Here is a 24,934-nt window from a genome sequence, read left to right on the forward strand (position 1 = left end):
CTTTTCTCAACATTTATTTTGCTTTGTAAAAGCATTTCCTATGTAGGTTTTTTTTGGTATAGGTTTGAAAGAATTTTGGGCTTCTGATATTTTGGTGAACTTCTGGAATGAAGATGGTTCAGCTTATAGAGATTAGTCTCTACTTCCCTTCACTGTTTGAAGATTACTAACCTGTCATGGTCTCTCTCTTTATGCTGACATTGAAAAATTGGGAAGCATTTAAATGGTTCCTGTCAAAACAGGGGAAGTGTTTTCATTTAGTCATTGTGGATCCCAAGCAGACAACTATTTCAAAGAGCTTTGTTCCCTTGCAGCAATCAACAGATTCAGCTTCTTGCAGTTTGTATCATTCAGTTGCGGTACAATGAGAAGACCCCAGTTTAACATAGGATGATGAAATTCACATTGATCTATAAAAGTGTTTTTGAGTGTTTCTGTTGCCACATGATGTATTTTTGCACATCAGGAACAGTTGTGTGGGTTCAATTGCCATTGCGGCAGTATCTCATGGAGATCCATTGTGCACTTTCAGTAGTTGGTGCTGTGCTGAGAATACCCATGAACATCTTTTAATACAGCTGTTATAACTTGCAAAGAGCTCTTGTGCTGGTGTTTTTGTTTTGAAGTTTGTTCATAGTAAGTAAAATGCACTGATGTATAAATGGGTTGGATTTCCATTTAGCCATTCTTTCACCATATTGTTTCCTTGACATTTGGTAATAGTGCCGATCATTGCAGCTTCAGTGTGTGCTTTGTCTTTCTGTTTGTCTCGTGTGCATTATTTGCTGTTTAATGGTAAATGTGAATAAAGTAGGAAGGATTTGGTGGCAGCATTGGTTTTTCCATTGCAGTAGACCACCATGGCTCGTGTTTGGACTTAGTCACATTTATTTTGATGATTACTAAATTTGGGTGAGACTTCTGCTCAAGTACAGTCTATATCTTAGAAAAATTAAATGCTTTAGTTATGAGCAATTTTATGATAAACATCTCAGATTGCAAATGCAGAAAATTGACTATGGATTTGGAATATGAATAGCAATTTTGATTGTCTTTGTAATATCTGTTTTAGGTGGTGATTTTTTTTGATGCAAATATTAAGATTGGCTTATGAGTTAATGAGCTTCTTGTGCCAAGAGCAGAATTAATATCAGCATGCTATCACTGAAGGTGTTCAACTGTGGCTGTAGCTGAATTCTGGTTCAGACTAGTTGTTGTGCTGCTGACCTTGAGGAGAACAAATGGGCATGGCACAACTGCCACTGTGAAATCAATGAACCTAGTGTGCAGTATGACATAATTTTTCTGTAGTTTTCTGATCTTACAGGTTTGAATTATACCCATTAGTGCAAAAAGAGGTGTTTATTTTTTCTGATATTGATCAATATTTCAGTGCTGCACCAGTGATACTTTAATGAATCAATAGGACTTCTTTTGCGTACACCTGCCCAAATTGTAGAATGCTAAAGATGTCAAAAGAAAAAGAAAAGTAGATCTGCTTTTTAACTGCCTATAACCTCCCCCTGGTGCTCCTTCTTCCCTTTCTCCCATGGTCCACTCTCCTCTCCTATCAGATTCCTTCCAATCCAGCCCTTTACCTATCCCACCCACCTGTCTCCACCTATCACCCTTTAGCTTATCCTCCTTCCCCTCCACCCATCTCTTATTCCTGGCATCTTCCCCTTTCCTTTCCGGTCCTGAAAAAGGGTCGCAACCTGAATCATTGACTGTTCATTTCCATAGATACTGCCTGATCTGATGAGATCCTCCAGCATTCTGCATGTGTTAAAGCAGGGCATAGTTTGCTTGAAAATTTGACAGAATGACTGTTCCTGGACATTAACCATTGAGTTTTTTAATTGAAAATCTCATCTATTCATGGTAATGTAAGTAGATTGGATGGTAAAGAAGGCATATGGCATGCATGCTGTCTTTAAGCACAAGATTAATGAAGCCACGTTGTACTAGGAGTATTGTCTGCCATTCTGGCTGCCCCATTACAGGAAGGATGTGCATCCTTTTCTAAGTCTCCTCAAGATGCTTACCAGAATGCTGACTTTATTAGAGGGTCTGACTTAGAAGAAGATGCATTGAAACATGGAACATAGAAAACCTACAGCACAATACAGGCCCTTCAGCCCACAATGCTACCTTAGAACTACCTAGACTTTACCCATAGCCCTCTATTTTTCTAAGCTCCATGTACCCATCCAGGAGTCTCTTTTTTTAAAAAAAAAGCCTATCGTATCGGCCTCCACCACCACTGCCGGCAGCCCATTCCACGCACTCATCACTCTCCGTGTTAATTTAAAAAAAACTTAACCCCAGACATCTCCTCTGTACCTACTTCCAAGCACCTTAAAGCTGTGCCCTCTCATGTTCGCCATTTCAGCCCTGGGGAAAAAGCCTCTGACTATCCACACAATCAATGCCTTTCATCATCTTGTACACTTCTATCAGGTTACCTCTCGCCCTCCGTTGCTCCAGAGAGAAAAGGCAGAGTTCACTCAACCTATTCTCATAAGACATGCTCCCTAATCCAGGCAACATCATTGTAAGTCTCCTCTGCACCCTTTCTATAGTTTCCACATCCTTCCTGTAGTGAGGTAACCAGAACTGGACACAGTACTGCAAGTGGGGTCTGACCAGGGTCCTATATAGCTGCAACATTACCTCTCGGCTCTTAAGCTCAATCCCACAATTGATTAAGACCAATACACTGTATGCCTTCTTAACCACAGAGTCAACCTTGTTCTGTCTGGAGACCAATGGGAGACCTAGTGGAAATTTATAAAGTTGTATGTGTTGTAGATAGTGTAGATGTTAAGAATCTTTTTGTGTGGGTAGAAAAGTCTAATACCAGAAGATCTGTATTTAAACTGAAGCTGTTGGCATTTAAGATTGTTGCGCAGGACGAGGCATGTAGTTTAGGAGTGCATGGTGCCTGGAACCATCTTCCAGTGGTGGAAGAAGATATGTTGGTGATGTTTTAAGACCCATAAATAGATACATAATATAGTGAGGAAAGGAGGGATGTGATCATAAAAGTGGTTGTTTAAGTTGACTGTGGTGAATGAGGCATTTAATGTGTTGGCCTTCATCCGTCAGGGCATCAAGTTGGCATATTTGGTTGCAGTTACAAGTTGTCGGTGAGACTACACTGGGTGTATTATGTACACTTTCGGTCACTGTTATTGTCATCATAAGCTATTGTCAAGCTGCAGGGGGTGACGAAGAGACCTCCACAGATGCTCCCAGGGTTAAGGGCCTGAGTTTTAAGGAGAGGTTGGGCATGCTGATCTTTGTTCCTTGGAGTATTTTAGGAGAATGAGGGATTACCTTATTTATAATATCATGAAATGTGGATGATCTGTTTTTTCCCCACAGTTGAGGAAGCCAATACACTAAAGGGCATGTTTACAAGAGGGGAAAGATTTAAGACCTGAGAGATAACATCTTCACAGAGAGCAGTGAGTAGCTGGAATGACCTGCCAGAGAATGTGGTCAAGAACGATGCAATTGCAACAATTAAGAGGCATTTCAGATAAATACTTAGGGAGTTATGGCCTGAACATGGGCATCTGGGACTACCAAGGAAGCTGCTGTAGAACATAGAATACATCACAGGAACAGGCCATTCAGTCCTCAACGTTGTGCTGAAACAGCTAAAAAGCAAATCAAAAACACTTAACACTAATCCCTCCTACCTACACCATGTCCATATCCCTGCACCTTCCTTGCATCCATGTGCCTAAGCAAACCATCTCTTAAAAGCCTCCGATGTATTTGGCTCTGCTGCTGTATCAAGCAGCGAATTCCAGGCATCCACGATTCTCTGAGTTTAAAAAAAACAACTTGCCCCTCATATCCCCCTTGAACCTACCTCCTCTCACTTTCAATGCCCTGGTATTAAACTTAGTCTGTTGTCGGCATTGTTCAGTTGGAATGAAGAACCTGTTTCCATGCTGTGTTACACTATGACTATGAATCTCTGTTGGCATAGATATTGTGACCTGAAGGGTCTGTTCTGTGCTGTGTTTGTTCTTCATTCTTTTGAATGAAACCCATCTTTCTAGTCTTGTTTTGAAATTATTTTTTTCAGTTCAAAAAATATCAAGTGCAAAAAGCAAAGTATTCCTTGCCATTTGCATGGCTTGTCAGAAAAATGTACTGCTCCAATTTCTTAAGACTGTTTTCAGCGACATAGAAGCTATAAATCAGTGATAGCATGTTTCGAAAAGTCGTGACTGCAATGCCACAGATTTGGCTAGTAGCCAGATAAAAGATGAAGCTGTCAAACTGAGGTAACGTTCCCCATCTTTCCATTTTGTAAAGTTGTAGGGTTTCTTGAATTACTGCCAGCGTTTGGATTGATCGTCATAATCAGCAATATAGCACTGGAAAATTAGTGTAAAAATATTCATGCACCTTGGGCCTGTTTATCACTTGACAACTCCTTGAATAATAAAAACTCAATATCTACTTAGTAATGGAATGCTGGTTGATGCAAAACATAGAACTCGTGTTTTTTTGGTCTTCACTTGAGTAGATGTCATAATGTTTGGGTAATAATCTCAAGGAAAGTAATCTATCTAGTACTCCTGCAATCTGAATTGAGAAGTGTGGCTAGGCATCTGAGTTTCTGTAAGGTCTTGAGTATAAAAATGTGGCAATGTTTCAGCATTGTCAATTATCAGCTGTTTATAATTTATTGCTGACTCAATGCTTCATAATTGTATTTTGAATTATTTACATTTTCCATTTCTAATACTTGTGTATTTCTTGGGGGGCCTTTGCTCATGACACCATGTCCTAGGAATAGTAATCACTTAATTCCAGAGCCATAGTTTTTAAGGATATTTTTTCTGATTTTTTTCCATTAAATTGTTAATGAAATGCAGTGCTCTTTCTGTGTCTCTCTCTGGGATGGAAAAGGTCCAAATAGGAATTAAAAGCATTTGGCATAACCTTTCTATTTGAGTGAGCAGATTTATTATAGTGTGGATATCTGACCAAGAACTGTACAGAAGCAGTTTTAATATACCTATTTCAATTGCATCTAGGCCCTGTTGCATTGCTTTGGAGTTGTGTATGTGAGACTAATAGGCCATCCGCTGTACTTGTTTCCTTTCTTGATTCTTTTAAATATAGTACAAAAATATTTTGCTCAGTTTGACTTCAACTAACAGTGACAACTGTTTCACTGTGGTGTGCATGCTATTCAATCCTGACTATCAATTGCTATTGGCTGAGCTGGCATATTGTTGCTGTCCATGGTTCTAACTATATCACACAGTTAGTTCCTTTGAGATTATTTCTCAGCTCCAGTTCAGCTGTTTTTCAGAAAATCTGAGACCTTTCAACAGAGGAGTCCATTTGGCCCATTTGGTCTTGAATTTCATTAAGTTTTGGAACAATTTGCATTCCATCTTATTAAATTACACATTTTTTGTATGATATCCTGCATTTTTAAAAATAAAATTGATTTGGCTTTGATTGTCAACAGTTTATTAGATTTACTTTGGATCTGATGCAGCACAAAAACACAAGATAAAGAACACAATTAAAAAAAAACAATAAATATAAATGTGTAAGATGGCTTCTATAGTGGGGTATTGGTCCATGGCTTAAAGGTTGGGAACCCCTGTTCTGTACATTGATTATATGTCCTTAATCGGGCTGTATATAAGGTGACTGACAGGAAATCGTAAAGTAGTTGCTGACAAACAGAAATGAGTGAATTTTCATGTTCTGCAACTATATTTCTTTGATTACATTCCCTGGCCATCTTTGCACAAGATGCAGCCCTATTGTTTGTGTGAAGATAATAGTATGAAACAGCCCAATTCTTCTGATATTGTACCTATAACCTCTACCTTCACCACAATCAGGATGCAGTTAAGTGGAGGAATTGCCCAAATTGAAGGCTTCATGCTTTTGGTGCCCTAACAAGTTGTATGTGGAAATGAAATTTGCAACATCAGTTGCATCAAATGCTCATTTGAATATCAGATCATGAAACCTATATGCCACAGAAGAAATTTTGTCTCTGGCCTTCAGGAGTTGTGTCGGAAACTTCCATTTACCTCTCGAGTGCTGTGTGCAGATGGTAATTGTTGAATACTACTGGTGGATTCAGTTGCCTCTTCTCTATCAAAACTAATTATCCCACACTCAGATTGACCCATTTGATGTGCTCCTATACATTACTTAACTTTGCAGTTGAGTTTGGCCAGCGGTAAAAACATTAAAAGGTAGAATAATTCTGTTGGAGCAATGATTACTCTGTATATTGCAGACTTTTGCATTGTAAGGTCACACTTGTAATTCATAAGCAGCTTTCTTAAACATGGTTATAGAATTAGAATTTCAAATTGAATAGAATTAGAATTTTTAAAAATCTTACATCCATCCCACAACGTGAGGGGGTAAAAATCTTTTGTGTTATGACTCCATTGCACTGTACAGACGTGTGAATTTAAATGTCCAATGGCTTGAAGAAAGAAGCTGTCCCATAGCCTGTTGATCCTTGCTTTAATGCTGTGGTAGAGTTTGCCAGACTGAAGCAGCTGAAACAGTTCATGGCCGGGGCGACTGGTGTCTCTGATGATCTTCCAGGTCTTCATTCTGTACCCGCTGCTATAAATGTCCGCAAAGGAGGGAAGTTTGCGTCCACAGATGCGCTGGGCTGTCTGACTTTGCAGTGCCCAGCGATGAAAGTCGGTGCAGTTCCCATACCAGAAGTTGACACAGCCAGTCAGCATGCTCTCAATGGTGCCCCTGTGGAATGTCTTGAGGATTTCGGGGCCCATGTCAAACTTCTTCAGTCACATGAGGTGGAAGAGCATCTGTTGTGCTTTTTTGCCACAGGGCCAGTGTGTACGGTCCAGGTGATGTCATCGGTGATGTGTATACTGAGGAACTTGAAACTACTCACCCTCTCATCTGCAGACCCATTGATGTTGATCAGGGTAAGCCTGTCTCCGTTCCTCCTGTAATCCACAATCAGCCCTTTTGATTTTTGGACATTGAGGGAGAGGTTGTTACCCTGACACCACTGTGTCAGGCTGTCTCATCACCACTAGAAATAAGGCATTTGTGAATTTCAAAGTAGTGGCATTTGCGAATTTGATCAACAGATTGGACATGTATGGCAGCACAGTCATGGGTGTAAAGGGAGTAGAGGAGGGGGCTCAGAACACAATCCTGGGGGGTACCTGTGTTGAGGGGCAGAGGTGAGGAAGCCCATCCTTGCCACCTCTCGGCGATCCGGTAGGAAGTCTAGGATCCAGCTACACAAGTTGGGGTACAGACAGAGGTCTCTGAGCTTCCTGTCAAGTCTGGAGGGAATTATGGTATTGAACGTTGAACTGTAGTCCAGGAACAGCATTCTAACGTGTGCATCCCTCTTCTCCAGGTGAGTGAGGACAGTGTGTAGTGCAGTGTCTATCATGTCATTGGTTGACCTGGTTCCATTGTAGGGGGTCCAGTGTGGGTGGTAGCATGCTGCAGATGCAGTCTTTAACGGACCACTAAGGGCTAGCAGCTGTTTTAAGCAATGTTGTATATAGTCTGAGCAAGAAATGTTCTACTTTTAATATTTGTTCAGATCCAGCTAGCCCTTTCAGCAAATTTGGTATAAACCAATATTTTCCTGTTATTGTCTTAAACAAATATTTGCAGCCTGCGTTTGCTTATTGGTGGACGATTTCCTTTTATAACAGCTTAATCTTTGAGTGAGAATTGATACTTCAGTGATTACAGTCAGCTGTGGGTTCAGATGATTTCACTTTAATACTAAAACTAGCCCCTATTTATACTTTTTGAATCTTTATGTAGTGCATGCAGGTCTTTCAGCCATGCTGTTATTTTTAAACCAGGTTTTCGATGTATGATTTGGCGCTTGTTCAGTACAAGATTCGCAGGAACAGTAGGAGATGCAGCCTTTTAAAATGCTTGCAATCAAATCTACTGTCTCTTGCAGCTATCTTGAAGATTTTATTTCGGGACGATTGACCTTGAAAGACCGTTGATGCATGTTTTACTGTAGAATCTATCGCTTTCTTGTGCTGTGACCAATGCTATACAAGTGAGATTAAGGAAATGTAATATGACTAGACTCCATGAATAGTTCAAAGGACAGAGCTGTTGTGCCTTGTAGCACTACAGTGCATGAATTTAATAGATTATGACACAGTTTCTAGTTTGCAACTAAATCTCCTTAAGTCTAATTCTCAGTTAAACAGAAGCACACAGCAAAAATGAGAAGTAATCTTTGCATAGCAGTTACAATTTTTCAGACAATGAAGGTTCATAATGCTTTAAGTATGTCCATAGTACATGGAGATCTATTCTAATTTTTCCCATGGAGACTTATTTTGCTTTAGATGTTTTCAGCAAGACATGTGATATGTAACATTATTTATTAGAGCCTCAAACATTATTTGAGGCTGCATATTATATTGTAATGGAGGCATTGGTGCAAAGCAGGGTGAAGAATTGAAATCTGGAGATGAGGCCTAACTTGAAATAGAATGGAGTAGTCTTAAATCTTCAGTGTTGCTGGTCATTGCATTTATTTTTGTTTTGCCTTGCTATAGTAAATTTCACTTTAACTTAAAACTAAGTGGGCAACCTTTCATGTGCACAATATTGTGCTTTGGCTTGTGCATGGAAAACTTGTTTATTTTCAGAATATTTTGAATGGATTTCTAAGTGTGTTGATCTCTGTGGACATTGTTGATCTTCAGATTTAAAGCCAAACCTGGGAATACTGCTCCCTATGACTATCTTGTATACCTTAAATATGTTAGTATTGTTTTTTAATTTCATGTCATTTATCAGTTGAAATAAGAATGCTCAAGCTATATGACAATTGTCCAACAGCAAGCAATGTGTAACTTTGAAGTGAAGCTAATGACAGACTTCTGAGACATGATTAGGTTAAGAAGGTTTAAGCTAATTAGAGAATTGGTAAGCTGTGTGTTTAACTAATTTTGTGCAAAATGTGGCTGACCTGATTAAACACCTCTGACACCACTTGGCTAACAAAGGATGATAAAATGGCTGACACCACTTCTAGCTCTGTCTATCCTTGCTCTGCTGGCCTGGCCACAAACCCCCCTCCCCCCAGCACTCCCAAGGGTTCCCAACTTGGGATCCATGGGACCGCTCTGTAAATGGTAGGTGTCCATGGCATAAATAAGGTTGGGAACCCTGCTCATACTTCCTGAAGAGGCATGCCCAGAACTGTACAGAGTTATAGTGAGTTTTGGTATAATCATTATTGTCCTGTTTTATGCCTTTTCTACTAAGTGTTTGTTGTCTCATCTTAAACTTCCAGCTTATGGAGCCATTGACAGTGTGGATGGAAATGAAGAACTTGGGGGGGGGGGGGTGGAGATGTCTACAAAGGACTTGAATGAAAGGATGTGGAGTCAGTCAGTCTTTTCCTTGGTGAATTATGTCTCTATTTCATGACAAAATCAAGTCGTGTTGCAGCGACTGGCTCTCGATCCTTCACAAAGAAACAGGATGCTGGCACAGCCTGCTATTTGGAGGGCACTACAGTCATTCCTGTCTGGTGTTTGAATTGTGCACATTATTGGCAATCGCAGCCTCTTCTGATGTATTTAGCTCTATTTCTTCTGTGTCACCCTATGTGGATGGTTTTCAGTTCCTTTTCAGATACTTCACTTTTTTTTTCCTTTTCTTTTAGGCATGTACTTGTGAAAACTAGTCCGAACCACAAATTTGTCTTCACGGTGAGAAGTCACAGCACTGTGCTTCCAGGGACCATTGCCTTCAGTTTGCCACAGGTAAAGTTGATTATACTGTGCATGATATAGTTTCAGTGCAAACTTGTAAACAGTCAGCATTGATGGAATGATGTGGATTTTTTAGGTGGGGTGATAGCGATGGTGGAGAGGGATGATGGAGTGAAGTAAATTTCCATTGGTGCCAATTGTTCCTTGGCATCAGTGGATGCATATTCATCCGTCTGCTTCCTCCCTCCTCTCCAATCAACTCTTGAATTATTGATGTAATGGCTATTTCAGTTGCTAAAATATATGAAATTTCTTCTATGGCCGATTCTAATTATGCACTTAAGGTTGACTTTGTTCAGTTCTGGAAGCATCTCATGCCTGACTTCTGACATTTATATAACTTTAAGTCTTCATCTAATGTGTGGTTATAACAGTAAAAGATTTGATGAATTTCCATTATCTTGTCTTTAAAGCATCAACATTTTTCCCAGTGTGGAGCTGAAAGCAATTCACTAGTCTAACTGGGGTCTTAGTATTTCATGATATAATAATCATGTTTTTATATTTTCAAATTAAATTTTGTTTTTTTCCTCTGGATTATTACCCAGTGGAGCTGCCTTTAATATTAATGAAAGTGAATCCCCCAGTCCCTCTACTGTTTAACATTCACTCTGTGATGCTGTTCTCATTTTATTTAACCAGCGTAGATTTAGATGTGCTGGCATTGAATATGATGTCGTATTCTTGTCCATTACATTCTCCTGACAATATTCCTAACCAATATCTGATTTTCTGAAGTGCTAACGATTCCTCTCATTTGGGTATTGTGTGCATATTTCAAGAACAAGTAGTCTAATCCTCTATCTGCTTGTTACTTTTTTCACTTTATATATTTCAGAACTGTGATTTCACCAATTAGTTTTGATCCTTTATTTTTTTAAAACTTGTTTAAATCCTTTTGCAAATAACCTGTCCCTTAATCTTCAGTAATTTTTCATATGATACCTGGCCTTGTAGCTCCCTTTAGGATGTTTGCGCACTTGATTCTACTTTTCTCTTGACTTGTTTTCTTGTCCTGTAATGAATGAACCTCAGCTTCTCTGAAGTTCATATTAGGAAGACAGAAACTGAAGATTTTGTTCCCTACTGCATTCTTTGCCACTACCTGTGAATTTATATTTCTTGGCCATCTTGATAGTTCCCTTGGCCCCAAACTGAGGCTTCAGCTCCATTTCCTCTGCAGTGCAAGCTACTACCTCTGCTGTGTTTGCCCACCTTTGCACCTCATACAGCTGAACCATAATAGAACCTTTACTTTAAACTAAAGAGGTTCTGCAGGTGCTGGAAATCCAAAGCAACACATGCTGGAGGAATTCAGCAGGTCAGGCAGCATCTACGGCAGTAAACAGTGAAAGTTTCAGGCTGAGACCCTTCCTCAGGACTGGAAAGGAAAGGGGAAGATGCCTGAATAACAAAGGGGGAGGGAAGGAGGACTAGCTAGAAGGTAATGGTGAAGTCAGGTGTGTGGGAAAGGTAAAGGGCTGGAGAGGATGGAATCTGATGGGAGAGGAGAGTGGACCTAGGTGAGGGAAAGAGGTGAGAGGCCAAAGTGAAGAATAAAAGAAAGGGTGGAAAAAATTACTGGAAGGAGAAATTGACATGAATGTTATCAGATTGCAGGTTACTCCAGGTGGAATATGAGATATTGCTCCGACTCGTTGTGGCAAAAGAGACTGCCATGAGCTGACATGTCGGAAAGAGAATGGGGACAGGAATTAAAATATTTATCTAGAGTTCCACCAGTCTTTCATCTCTATTTTCTTGTATGTGCATTTTCTTTCAGTCCTCTCATTTCTCTAAATTAAGTTTTAATTCTTGGGTTTAGTTCACTCTTTGGTTTTGGTCTTCCCTATCCCTAACTTTTCCCAGAACACTCAATCTGTTTTTCTTTCTACCTCGTCAATGTACAGACCCAATGCAAGCTTGAGAAATAACTGTGTGGGCACATTGCAGCTTTCTGAAATCAGATTATCCAATTTTAATTAATTTACTTCCAGCCTATATCAGAGCTGGTCATTTCTGCTTGCCATCATCTTAGCTGACTTTTCTATTTACATAATATCACACCGATATCACACATCCAATAACACATAGCAAGACTAAATAGCTTACTATGCAGTTAACTGCTTCTAGCCTCTAACCCAGGGGTTTCCAACCTGGGGTCCATGGACCCCTTGCTTAATGATATTTGTCCATGGCATAAAAAAATGTTGGGAACCTTGCAGTAACTTCATAGTACCTCAAACCTAACTGCTTCTATCTCTTGCCTAAATTTCATAAACAGTTCTATCCTGGTAGGCTCTTTGTGATTGATTACTCTTGACCTGCTTAACTCTATACATGAACCACATCATATGGTCCTGTCCCTTCCCACTTATATTTGGAACATTGATCATTACCCTTGATAATTTCAACAGCTTCCAATTCACTGATCCCAACTGACTCAACTTTACCATAGAAGTTCAATTTCTACACATTCATTCCCCATCAGGAAGGTCTTGGGGCCCCTCTATTTACTTGAATCAATTTATTGAGTGCAGGAGATGGGATGTTATGTTGAAGTTGTATAAGATGCTAGTGAGACCAAATTTGGATTATTGTATGCAGTTTTGATCACCTTCTGGAAACTTAAATAAGGTTGGAAGAGTACAGAGAAAATTTACAAGAATGTTGCTGGGTTTGGAGGACTTGAGTTATCAGGAAAGATTGAATAGGTTAGAACTGTACTCTTTAAACATAGAATATTGAGAGGAGATTTGATAGAGGTATAGATAGAGTAAATGCAAGCAGGCTTTTTCCACGGAGGCTTGGATGGGACTACAACCAGAGGTCATGGGGTAAGGGTGAAAGTTGAGAAGTTTAAGTGGAGCATAAGGAAAATTGATAGGAGAGGACAGAATGCCATTGAAGAAAAGGACGGGAGAGGAGCTCCAGAGGGAGGTGATGGGTAAGGAGATCAGGTGAGAGAGGGGAAGGGGGAAGTTGGAGGCAAAGTTGAAAAAGTCGACAAGCTCCGCATGAGCGCAGCACCAATGTTGTCATCAATGTAGCATAGGAAAAGTTGGGGAGCAATACTAGTATAGGCTTGGAACATAGACTGTTCCATGTAGCCGACAAATAGACAGGCATATGGGCCTATGGCTTTACCTTTTGTTTTATGGAAGTGGGAAGAGCCGAAGGCAAAATTGAGTGAGGACTAGTTCCGCCAGACGGAGGAGAGTGGTACTGGAGGGAAACTGGTTGGGTCTAGTGCCCAGGAAGAAATGGAGCTTTGAGGCCTTTCTGATGGAGGTGTGTAGTGAAAATAAGTTGATTGGGCCAGGGATTTGAAATCACTGAAAAGATCAAGAGTGTGTGAAGTGTCATGGATGTAGGTAGAAGGGACTGAACTGGTGGGATAAAACTGAGTTGAGATACAGATATGTGATGGAGTTCCCTTGGCCCTCAACTTTCATCCTGCTGGTATCTTCATCTTTTAACTTCAACATTATCTCACCTTGAGTCACATCTTCCCCTCTCTTCTACCCCTCTGCTTCTCCACCCTCCCCCACAGTCCATTCTCTTCAGGGTGCACTCAGTCCTCCCCAACCAGCTATGTCCAACCCCTGGCACTTTGCAAATGAAGGAGATGTAACAAATGTGTATTGACCTCCAGTTTCATCCAAACAGTTCTTTCAGATGAGGCAGAGGTCATCTGCAAGTTTTCAAACCTGGTTGACTGCATTCCGTGCTCGTAATGTGGCTTCCTCTATACTGGTGAAAGCTTGTGTAGATTAGATGATTACTGTGAGTGTGCCTGCAATAGCCATCTCGGGTTTCTAGTTGCCAGTTGTTCCTGGGTAACAAACTTTTTTACAGATGTCAAATTTGTCCAGAAATGGGAAAATGCACAAAAATCACAATGGTGGCAGTTGTCTGTTGTGTCCAACAATGTTAGGAACCTGTGCAGGAGAGATTTTTCAAGTGGAAAATCCATTGCACTGGGGTAGTTCCACTCTCTCGACCTCAGAAGTCTAGATTGAGTGGTACGAACTAACGTAGCAAACTGTGGTGTCCTTGGTTGTAATTCAGCCTTTCTGACTGTTGGATCTCATTGTAGATCTCATCCGTCCAGTCCACCAGAGCTGATTTCTCATGCTAGGACAGGCAATTCCCTATCTCACTGGGGTATGAAGCCCGCCGGCAACCCTCATTTGGTTCAGCCTGCTTGACGAAGCATTGTACTGGGTTGTGGCCAGCCACTGTTGCATGCAAAAAGCTATTTGGAGCCACAGGTGAAAACTAAGTCTCCAGTGGAGTCTAAAGGTGGTGAGTAAGCTGCTCTGAAATGGACACGACGAGCCCTCTTCACCAGAGGTGCTACCCCCTCCCTGGGCACCCCATCCATCTTGCTCATCTTTCATCTCACCCTCTGATATACTGCTTTCCTGTTTCTCAGTTGTAATGTAGAGTCTTGATCCAAAATGCCCACTTGCACCTTTTGCTTCTATAAATGGTGCTTGACCCGCTGAGTTCTTCAAGCCGAACTATTTTTGTTTTATCAAGATTTTGTGACTCTCCCTTTGTTGTACATGCTTACTGCCTATCTTCCCTCCAACAGAAAGTTACATGGCTCTCTTTCCCAGTTAGCAAAGTGATCTATACCTGATGGTTAATTGTTTCTCCTTCCCATTTGCTGCCTGACCTACTAAGTGTTTTCTGCATTTTCTATTTTTGTTTCAGATTTCCAGATTTGATCTTCAATGCACATCACGCTTATTTTGTCTCTCTTGTTGACAGAGGTGCCTTAAGCCATCATACTTTAATTTTTTAGAATGATGGGAATGGATTACCTTTTTTTTCATGACTTTACTGTGTTTCACCTGGGCTTTTATGCAGCATGTCATTTTATTCTGTGTGAAATGTGGAAAGAATGTGATGCTGTAAATATGAGTAAGTGTTAGACATTTTAATGTTATCGTGAAGCTCTCGGTGTGAAACTGTAGTTTCTCTTGTTAAACTGTTAATTGCCTTTTTATCTTTGTCCTTTGGAGTTCTGCACATGGAGAGTGCATGTGTTAAAATGGTGCTATTGTGTTGTGGTATGGTGACGATGGTTTAAAGTTGGAAGCCAGTGTTTTTTTTTAATCTTTTGCATAGTATGTTTAAAGTAGATTTAGTTCAATTTCTCCGAATGACCATTACATTTTTCCCTCCTATTTGAATTCAAAGTAAACTTGTTATCAAAGTACACATGTCATTTGCAACCCCAGGATTTATTTTCTTGCTGGCGAGTACAGTAGATAGAAGAAACATGAGAACCTTCATCAGGCTCTTGAACCAAATGCTCCACTCAACTTCACTTGCCTTGATATTGAAATGATCCCATAATCAATAGACTTACTTTTAAGGACTCTTCATCTCTTGTTCTCGATATGTATTGCTTATTTTTATTTCTTTTTGTATTTGCCCAGTTTGTTGTCTTCGGCACTCTGGTTGAACACCCAAGTTGGGCGCTCTTTTATTGGTTCAGTTATTCTATAGATTTATTGAGTAAACCCACAAGAAAATGAATCGCAGTGATAGGGCGAGTGAAGTTATCCCCTCTGATTCAAGAGCCTGATAGTTAAGGGGTAATAATTGTTCCCAAACTTGGTGTTGTGGGTCCTGAGGGTCCTGTAGCACCTTTCTGATGGCAGTGTCGGAAGCTGAGACGTTCAGATAATTGAACAACAAATTGAGTTTTATTGTCTGCTGTCAGTTCTTCTGCTTTAATTCAACATTTTGTATTGCCTGAATATTAAATAATATTGAGTTTAACTACGGTCTGTGATTGTTAATTGTAAATCCCAAGGTGTTTATTTCAAACTGAGTGACCTGTCCTTGTTGAACAAGAGTATCAGTGGAATTTTCATGACAAAGTAATAACTGAGTGGCAGTGAACATTTTTTTTGGATCTTTGTAACATTCCCTCGCCTGTTATCCTGGATCTTTCAAAGAATGGTGGCAGCTGTTTTTAATACTAATAGGAAAATGGTGTCTACCTTCAGGACACAGTTTAAGTAGCTCTCTGATGCAGTTAAAGCATGTGACTTAAAGGTGCCAAAATATTTTCCACTTAATTTTAAAATCTGGTTTGGACCTGACAATACTATGCACGTATAGATGAGGCAGCATTATAAATGTATAGAAAGCTGTGCACTGTTTTTATATTTCTTTTTTTATAAAGTTAATCTTTGAAATAAGAAAATCATTTTCAATTATTACTTATTTCATCTTTTTGATTTTCCCAAGTATTTCCCGTTCCCTTCCTAAATAAATATTTAAAATTTTGATTGACTAAATAATATCTGTGAATAGTATGACAATCACCTTACAATACCAAATTGGCATATTTGTTCTCAAGTTGGTTTGATAAAACAAAGCCACTACTACTTCATGTGGCTAGAAACTTTACCTGTCATAGGTTGCTGATTGATGTGTGCCACTGGCATTGTTGCTAGAAAAATCTTTGACCTGCACTTAACTGATTTGGATGCAAAAGTCCAAAGTTGCTGGGCAAAATTGTGCTAAACCTGGTTAGCATCACTTGGCAGGGAACTGGGGTCTCTTTTAATACTGGTGACAGTGCACTGAAGTAAAAGACCATAGAAACCTGTATCTGTGTCCAGCTATTTCTGGAAGATATGTGCATTTTCTGGACAAATTTGTGGTATGACAATTGTAAAGCTAAAGTTAATTTAAAATCACAGGCTATGGCATTGTAATTGGGTATCAAAGGAAGGCCTCAAATTCTAACATATCCATTTGGCTAATTATAGAGCAAACAGCAATATTCAGCTTTGCTAACTCACCAGCAGCTCTTTATGAATAAATCAGTAGAATCTAATACTTTTATTAATGCTAAAACATTCAGAATATCACCCTTACCTAAGTAGCACATTGAAATGGGCAAAGTCTGTGATGGAGTGATGGTGCTGTTAGATTTTTTTAAAATTCTCTGTGTCTTGACATGTTATCACTGGAAAAGCCCTTTTTTTTAAAAGAATCTAGATAATGTTTAACCTTCCTTTGCCATATACCATTGTGAATTCTTAAAATATAAAGTCTGGGAAGTCAATTATATTTATGGAAAATGTAATAGGTGCTCTTTTAAAGGCTGTGATTCATGAAGAGTGCTTGCTCTGGTATTTCTTGTATTTGCCTCAGGTTTTTTTTTTGAAAACTGATAAAAATGTGCTTTTCTCAGTAATCTATTCTTGTCCTTATTTAAATCTGTTTTTAAGAATGTATTGTTGTACTGAAACTAATCTTTTTCTCTTGCAGAGAAAATGGGTGGGTCTCTCTATTGGTCAGGATGTAGAAGGTAGGTCTCCCTTCTGTTTCATAAAGGTTCTACTAGCATCAAGTAGAAGGATAAACTTTTTTCCCTTTATAGCAAATTAAAGTAAGCACTACTGGTACAACTAGTACTGTTTCGGCTGTCAATGGGATCAATATTTGGATCTGCTCATAATTAGCATCCATTGTCATGAGTTTTAAACTTCCATGCATCAGGTTGTATTTTACAGGTGGTGCAAGTGGAAATTAATTGGACAAAAAAATTGATTTTAAATAATGAATTACATTGAGTCTTATGGCTTGAGAGGTCTGTTGTGGGAAACGCATGCTGAATTTGCGATCCATGTTTCCTTGAGGGACATTTTTATGAGACTCAAAGTACCTTGTGCAAAAGATCTGATTTTTGTTTTGTATGTGATCTTTGTTTAAACTTAACTGATGCCTACCTGCATCCATTTCCAAGATCTGGATTCCATGGGCTGAGAAATGCTGAAGGGCACTTGCAGGTGAATGTTCAGATGTGCAGAGGTTGGATCTCTCCAAATGCTGAGCAAATTTGAAGAGGTTGAGAATGACTGCATGGTGAGTGGTGAGGTCAAGGCAGGAATGATCCAGTGTTTGAACGTTTTCAGCACTAGCCCAGGTAGACTGGAAAGACAGGCTGTTGGGACTGGAAGCGAGGTTGGGCTGATTTCACTTGCTCTTTCGCGACGTTCACTCCTCTCTCTGTGGTAGTGAGCCTGTGAGACTGCTTCAGCTGCTGCGCTTCATGTCTGTGAGCTTTGTGGTGATTTGCTCCGCTATATGATGAATTGAGACACAAGCTTTGGGCCTATTTTGGTGGCTCTGGGTCTATTGACTCAATTTGGTTTGGGATGCTGTTGCATGCTTGAATTGTTTGCATGATTGGTCTTTTCGCTTTCTCTGTGCATCAGGTGTTGGTCTTTTTTAAAATTTTGTCCTTTTTGGGTTTGTTGCTTTGTGGCTGCCTGTAAGCAGACGAATCTCGAGGTTATATAATTTATACATACTTTGAATCTTTGAATCATTTTTTGTTGCATGTCACTGTGTGCAGAACTCAGTGCATCAACATGTCATTCGAATAGATGACTTTGGAGCAAAGTCATGAACTTTTTGTAAGTGCAATGGATGGATGTTCCTATCTCTTGCCCACACTTACCTCATTGGCCTCCTCAATTTGTACGGAGACCACAATTCCTGAGTGACAGCAAGTCATCTGAATCCTAAGGGACTACCTGAGAAGAGATATTCCAATAAAATTCCATATTTTGAGAACATTGCAGTGTTTCAGAATTTCCATTTCTTGGGCATGTAGTGGAATGGTTGCTCTTTTGAATTAGTAAATTGCATTCTGTAATTATGGTTATGGACTGGGCTCTTTGTCAATAGTTTGATAAATTAAAGCCTTGAATAGAGTGGACTTCTTGAATAGGAATTTAAAATTGTGTGATCCTGAATTCTGGAATTTCCCTCCCCGTTCAAGGAGCATGGTATTAAATGTGTGTGTGTGTTTATATGTATGTGCATACACCCTATCCTTGTTATATGCGGGGGATAAGTTCTTCGCAGTCAGCGCATAATGTGAATAATTATTTAAATGGAGAAAATAGGGATGTGTTCGAGGGCTTCCTAAATATGTTTTATTTGTAATTTATTCACATTTTCATACCAATACAACACAAAAGCAGTTCCACAATGCAACATTCGTATTATACAGGTGGTCCCCGAGTTATGAACATCCGACTTACGGACAACTCGTACTTACGAACCGAAGAAGGAGAACACCGTCCGCCATTTTAAGTCATTGCCGTTGACACTGTTGAGTGTGTAACTTCTTGTATTTGGCTTAAGTTTTTTTTTAGCAAGATTCACCCTGACCCCGCCCTGCGCCCCCCAACCCCGTTCCGGTCGGCTAGTGGCACAGTGAAATCAGCGCTGGGCTCATCCCCATTCCCGAGTTCGATCCAGTGACAGACCGCTCCTGTGCTGTTGGGTTGATGTCGATCCAGTGACTCCTATACGATCCGTGCTGGGTTGATGTTGAGCTCACAACTCGACTTCGTTTTAAAAAAAACACTGCCACCTGCAGTTTAAATTCCCACGCCGAATATTGTGGAGGATCAAGCACCCAAACCCAGCACAGCTCCCACTTGTCCCATTTAACCTGTCTCAGTGCGATGGACTTTCGGACCCGAGAAATTCAGTGCAGTGGTCCTTGGGACCCAGCGGAGCTCGGGAGCTCCCCCACAGTGTTTCTGTTCCATTGACGGGAAGTGATCACGGTTGAAAATAAAGTGGAAATAATAAAGCATTTGGAAAGAGGTGAAACGCCATTGGTCATTGGAAAAGTGTTAGGCTATTGTCGGTCAATGATCGGAACAATTTTAAAGGATAAAGTGAGAATAATGGAGCATGTGAAAGGCCCTGCCCCGATGAAAGCTACAATTATTACTAAGCAATGCAGTGGTTTAATTATTGGAATACATATGTTTCCTAAGTGTTTTATATACATAGAAAGGTAAAATATATACTAAGACAAACGTTTGACTAACTGACGCTAAATAATACCGGATGTACTTGTTCTGACTTGCGTACAAATCCGACTTAAAGACGGACTCAGGAACTGAACTCGTACGTAACCTGGGGACTGCCTGTATTTCATCAATTTAAGGTAATATTCAATGTAATAAATCATAAAAAGTTAACATACTAGGGTGTACAGTACTCACCAACTGTAGCAAGTATGTTCGTTCCAGGAGAGGAGTGGTTGTTGTGGTGTCGGGCAGCTTTACATGGATAAGGTGGATGGATGGTTGTGGGTCGTCAGGATCATATCAAGCACAGCAAGGTGTGAAGGAAGACTCACAGAACTCTCAGAACTGCCGGCAGCAGGAGATGACACCAGTTTGAAGAAAGTGGTGAGGGTTGTTTGCTTGGCAGCATTTTGTTTTTCAGCATAAATTTGCTTTTGGGGAAGAAGGGTTGATGGCAGGGAATAACTGAAATGCTGACTCTGTTCTAAGCATGGGTCAATGTCCATTGCCATTTGTGCCAAGTGTTCCGACTTCCACCATTCCCTCCCTGTTGGTAAACTCCTGGGATTTTCAAAATCATCTGTTGCTTACAGCATCTGAGAGATTTTTACAGCAAACTACGCCTTGAATGTGGATCACACCCTGGTCGAGTGGTTGAATCAGCGATGTTGTGTTAGGCGGCAGGAAACGCACTGTTAGCATGATTGCTGTCCAAATGTTTAGGATGGGTTGGCGCATTGTCAAGCAACAAAAGAACTTTAAAAGCAAAATTCTGTTCCCGGCAGTAGTGTCCAGAGCTATGTTACCTTCAACTGATGCCGCGCTGTTTATAATTTCCAACTTTTTTTTTCAAGTGTTAAAGCGGTTCTCTGCCGCTCAGCTGATGGCCCAGGACATGACATCGGACACTTTGAAGGCATAGTTAAATATTTCAAGCACAAAATTGCTGCACCATAGGTAAAACCAACAAAAGTTTAAGAGTGCAAGATCGCCCATCCACACCTTGCCAAAACCAATGCGACACTGGCGGGAGTGAGACTGTGAGGCGCGCACACCTGACTTGTATTGGCGGGAAAGCAGTTCCTCTCGTCTCAATGAGACTGAGGTGCACGCACGTGACTTGCATTGGCGGGAAGGCAGTGCTCCTCACATAACTGAGTTTTGGACGCATATAAGGAGACGTTGGCAGAAATCGGTTCCTCGCATAACTGTGAATCCGCATTTTATGAAGACGCATATAAAGAGGATAGGGGTATGTTACTAAATAAGACAAATGTATATCAAAATAAGACGTTTATATATTTTGTCTTATTCTGTAATCTTAATGCAGCATTTTGATATGCTAGTTTTATTAAAAAGTTAAATGTGGTAGATAATTGCAACAACATTAGGCTTCAACATGGTCTTACAGCTTCCTTCAGGATGTTTCTAAGATAACAGCATTATTCTCTTTACATTGAATCTACAAGGGTAATTGTGGTAAAATGAAACTTTAATTAGATACAAAAATTATTCTAAAAAAATTAACTGGCTTCTACATATTTTCACAGGAAAATGTGAGGAAGTTTGTTTTAATAAGGTAATTTATCATCATATTGCAGCAATTACTGGCAGTAATAACATTCTAATTGCTGTTAGCACTGCAATTCTGGATTTGTAAGTAAAATTATCATGCAACAAATAAGGGTTTGTATTGAAATTTGTTTATTTTTAGTGATAATTTATTTAAGGATAATTAAGACCATGAATTTATGGGGAGTTAATTGTTCAAAGGTGAAAGTTTGCAATTGTCAGTTATTCCTTTTGGGACTTCCCATTTGTTCCTCCTGCTTCCTTCATTTACTCCAGCTATATTCCCATTCACAGCAAATCACTAAGGATGCAATCCGAAGACTGAATTTGGGCATGCTCCTTTCGTAATGCTCTGAAATTTAATTTCAAGTGTCTTGTATGTGAATTCCACCCCCACCTCCCCCATTTGAATGTTTGAGAATAGAGGAACAGCAATAGCCATTCTGCCCTTGAGCTTATTACCATAAGACATCGGAGCAGAATTTGGTAATTCAGCTCATCTCCACCATAACCTTTGACAGCCATAGTAATCATAAACTTTTCAACCCTTGCTTTAAATATAACCAATGACTTGGCATTCATGGCAATGTGTCACACAGGTTTGCCATCCTCTGGCTAAAGAAGTTCCTTCTCATCCCTGTTCAAAAGGGGCACCCTCTATTCTAAGACTGCTCTCTGGTCCTATACTCCCCACAATTATAATTGGATATACCCTCACCACATCCACTCTCTCTCTCGGCCTTTTAGTATTCCGTGAGTTTTCTCCCCTCATTCTTCTAAACTCCAGTGAGTATAGGCCCGGTGTTATTAAATGCTGCTCATTGTTGGCCTTTTCATTCCTGTAAAATTCCTCTGGATCCTCCATTATTATATCATTAGGCTATGAATAGTCTGTATTACAATATTGACTTGCATTGGCTCAGTACCCCTTTACAGTCCATAGAACATTACAGCACAGAAACAGGCCTTTTGGCCCTTCTTGGCTGTGCCTAGTCCCACTGACCTGCACCTGGCCCATATCCCTCCATGTACCTGTCCAAGTTTTTCTTAAATGTTAAAAGTGAGCCCGCATTTACCACTTCATCTGGCAGCTCATTCCACGCTCCCACCACTCTCTGTGTGAAGAAGCACCCCCCCCTTAATATTCCCTTAAACATTTCCCCCTTTACCCTTAACCCATGTCCTCTGGTTTTTTTTTCTCCCCTAGCCTCAGTGGAAAAAGCCTGCTTGCATTCATTCTATGTATACCTATCATAATTTTATATACCTCTATCAAGTCTCACCTCATTCTTCTGGCAACATTCTTGTAAACCTTCTCTGCACTCTTTCAACCTTATTAATATCCTTCCTGTAATTCGGTGACCAAAACTGCACACAATACTCCAAATTCAGCCTCACCAATGCCTTATACAACCTCACCATAACATTCCTACTATTATACTCAATAAGCAAACACGAGGAAATTTGTAGATGCTGGAAATTCAAGCAACACACGCAAAATGCTGGTGGAACACAGCAGGCCAGGCAGCATCTATAGGGAGAAGCACTGTCGACGTTTTGGGCCAAGACCCTTCGTCAGGACTAACTGAAAGGAAAGGTAGTAGGAGATTTGAAAGTAGGAGGGGGAGGGGGAAATGTGAAATGATAGGAGAAGACTGGAGGGGGTGGGGTGAAGCTGAGAGCCAGAAAGGTGATTGGCAAAAGGGATACAGAGCTGGAGAAGGGAAAGTATCATGGGACGGGAGGCCTAGGGAGAAAGAAAGGGGGAGGGAAGCACCAGAGGCAGATGGAGAACAGGCAGAGTGATGGGCAGAGAGAAGAAAAAAAGGGGGGGAACTAAATATATCAGGGATGGGGTAAGAGGAGAAGGAGGGGCATTAACGAAAGTTGGAGAAGTCAATGTTCATGCCATCGGGTTGCAGGCTACCCAGACGGAATATAAGGTGTTGTTCCTCCAACCTGAGTGTGGCTTCATCTTGACAGTAGAGGAGGCCATGGATAGACATATCAGAATGGGAATGGGACGTGGAATTAAAATGTGTGGCCACTGGAAGATCCTGCTTTCTTTGGCGGACCGAGCGTAGGTGTTCAGTGAAACGGTCTCCCAGTCTGTGTCGAGTCTCACCAATATATAAAAGGCCACACTGGGAGCACCGGATGCAATATACCACACCAGCCGACTCACAGGTGAAGTGTCGCCTCACCTGGAAGGACTGTCTGGGGCCCTGAATGCTGGTGAGGGAGGAAGTGTAAGGGCAGGTGTAGCACTTGATCAGCTTCCAAGGATAAGTGTCAAGAGGGAGATCGGTGGGAAGGGATGGGGGGGGGGGGGAATGAATGGACAAGGGAGTTGTGTAGGGAGTGATCCCTATGGAAAGCAGAAAGTGGCGGGGGGGGGGAGGGAAAGATGTGCTTGGTAGTGGGATCCCATTGGAGGTGGCGGAAGTTACAGAGAATTATACGTTGGACCCGGAGGCTGGTGAGGTGGTAGATGAGGACAAGGGGAACCCTATCCCGAGTGGGGTGGCGGGCGGATGGGGTGAGGGCAGATGTGCAGGAAATGGGAGGGGTGCGTTAGAGAGCAGTGTAGATGGTGGAAGAATACCCAATACTTTGAATTATAAAGGCCAATGTACCAAAAGCTCTCTTTACGACCCTATCTACCTGTGATGCTACTTGTAGGGAATTTTGTATCTGTATTCCCAGATCTCTCTGTTCTACTGCACTCCTCAGTGCCCTACCATTTACCTTGTATGTTCTACCTTGGTTTTTCCTTCCTAAGTGCAATATCTCACAATTGTCTGTATTAACCTCCATTTGCCATTTTTCCGCCCATTTTTCCAGCTGGTCCAGATCCCTCTGCAAGCTTTGAAAACCTTCCTCACTGTTCACTACACTTTCAATTTTGTATCATTAGCAAATTTGCTGATCCAATTTACCACGTTATCATCCAGATCATTGATATAGATGACAAATAACAATGGACCCAGCACTGATTCCTGTGGCACACCACTTGTCACAGGCCTCCACTCAGAGAAGCAATCCTCCACTACCACTCTCTGGCTTCTTCCATTGAGCCAATGTCTAATCCAATTTACTACCTCACCATGTATACCCAACGACTGAATCTTCCTAACTAACCTCCCAAGCAGGACCTTGTCAAAGGCCTTACTGAAGTCCATGTAGACAACATCCACTGCCTTCCCTTCATCCACTTTCCTGGTAACCTCCTCGAAAAACTCTAATAGATTGGTTAAACATGACCTACCACACGCAAAGCCGTGTTGACTCTCCTTAATAAGTCCCTGTCTATCTAAATATTTGTAGATCCCATCTCTTAGTACTCCTTCCAATAATTTACCTACTACCGACGTCAAACTTACTGGCCTATAATTTCCCAGATTACTTCTAGAGCCTTTTTTAAACAACGGGACATAAGCTATCCTCCAATCCTCCAGCACCTCACTCGTAGATACCGACATTTTAAATATTTCTGCCAGGGCCCCTGCAATTTCAACACTAGTCCCCTTCAAGGTCCGAGGGAATACCCTGTCAGGTCCTGGGGATTTATTTACTCTGAATCGCCTCAAGATAGTAAGCACCTCCTCCTCTTCAATCTGTATAGGTTCCATGACCTCATTACCTGTTTGCCTTATTTCC

The 24,934-nt window shown here is 40.7% G+C and overlaps 1 protein-coding gene across 1 annotated transcript in view; it reads left to right on the forward strand.

Annotated features, from left to right (window-relative positions):
* The window catches only part of LOC132384552 (vesicle-fusing ATPase), a 277,249-nt gene that overhangs the window by 46,851 nt on the left and 205,464 nt on the right, over positions 1–24,934 (forward strand). Inside the window, exons 3-4 of the mRNA XM_059955720.1 lie at positions 9,719–9,818; positions 17,133–17,172. Coding sequence (XP_059811703.1) covers positions 9,719–9,818; positions 17,133–17,172 — 140 coding nt within the window. The remainder of the gene's footprint in view (positions 1–9,718; positions 9,819–17,132; positions 17,173–24,934) is intronic.

Source organism: Hypanus sabinus, chromosome X1 (genome assembly GCF_030144855.1).
Source record: "Hypanus sabinus isolate sHypSab1 chromosome X1, sHypSab1.hap1, whole genome shotgun sequence".
In the NCBI taxonomy this organism is placed as follows: domain Eukaryota; kingdom Metazoa; phylum Chordata; class Chondrichthyes; order Myliobatiformes; family Dasyatidae; genus Hypanus; species Hypanus sabinus.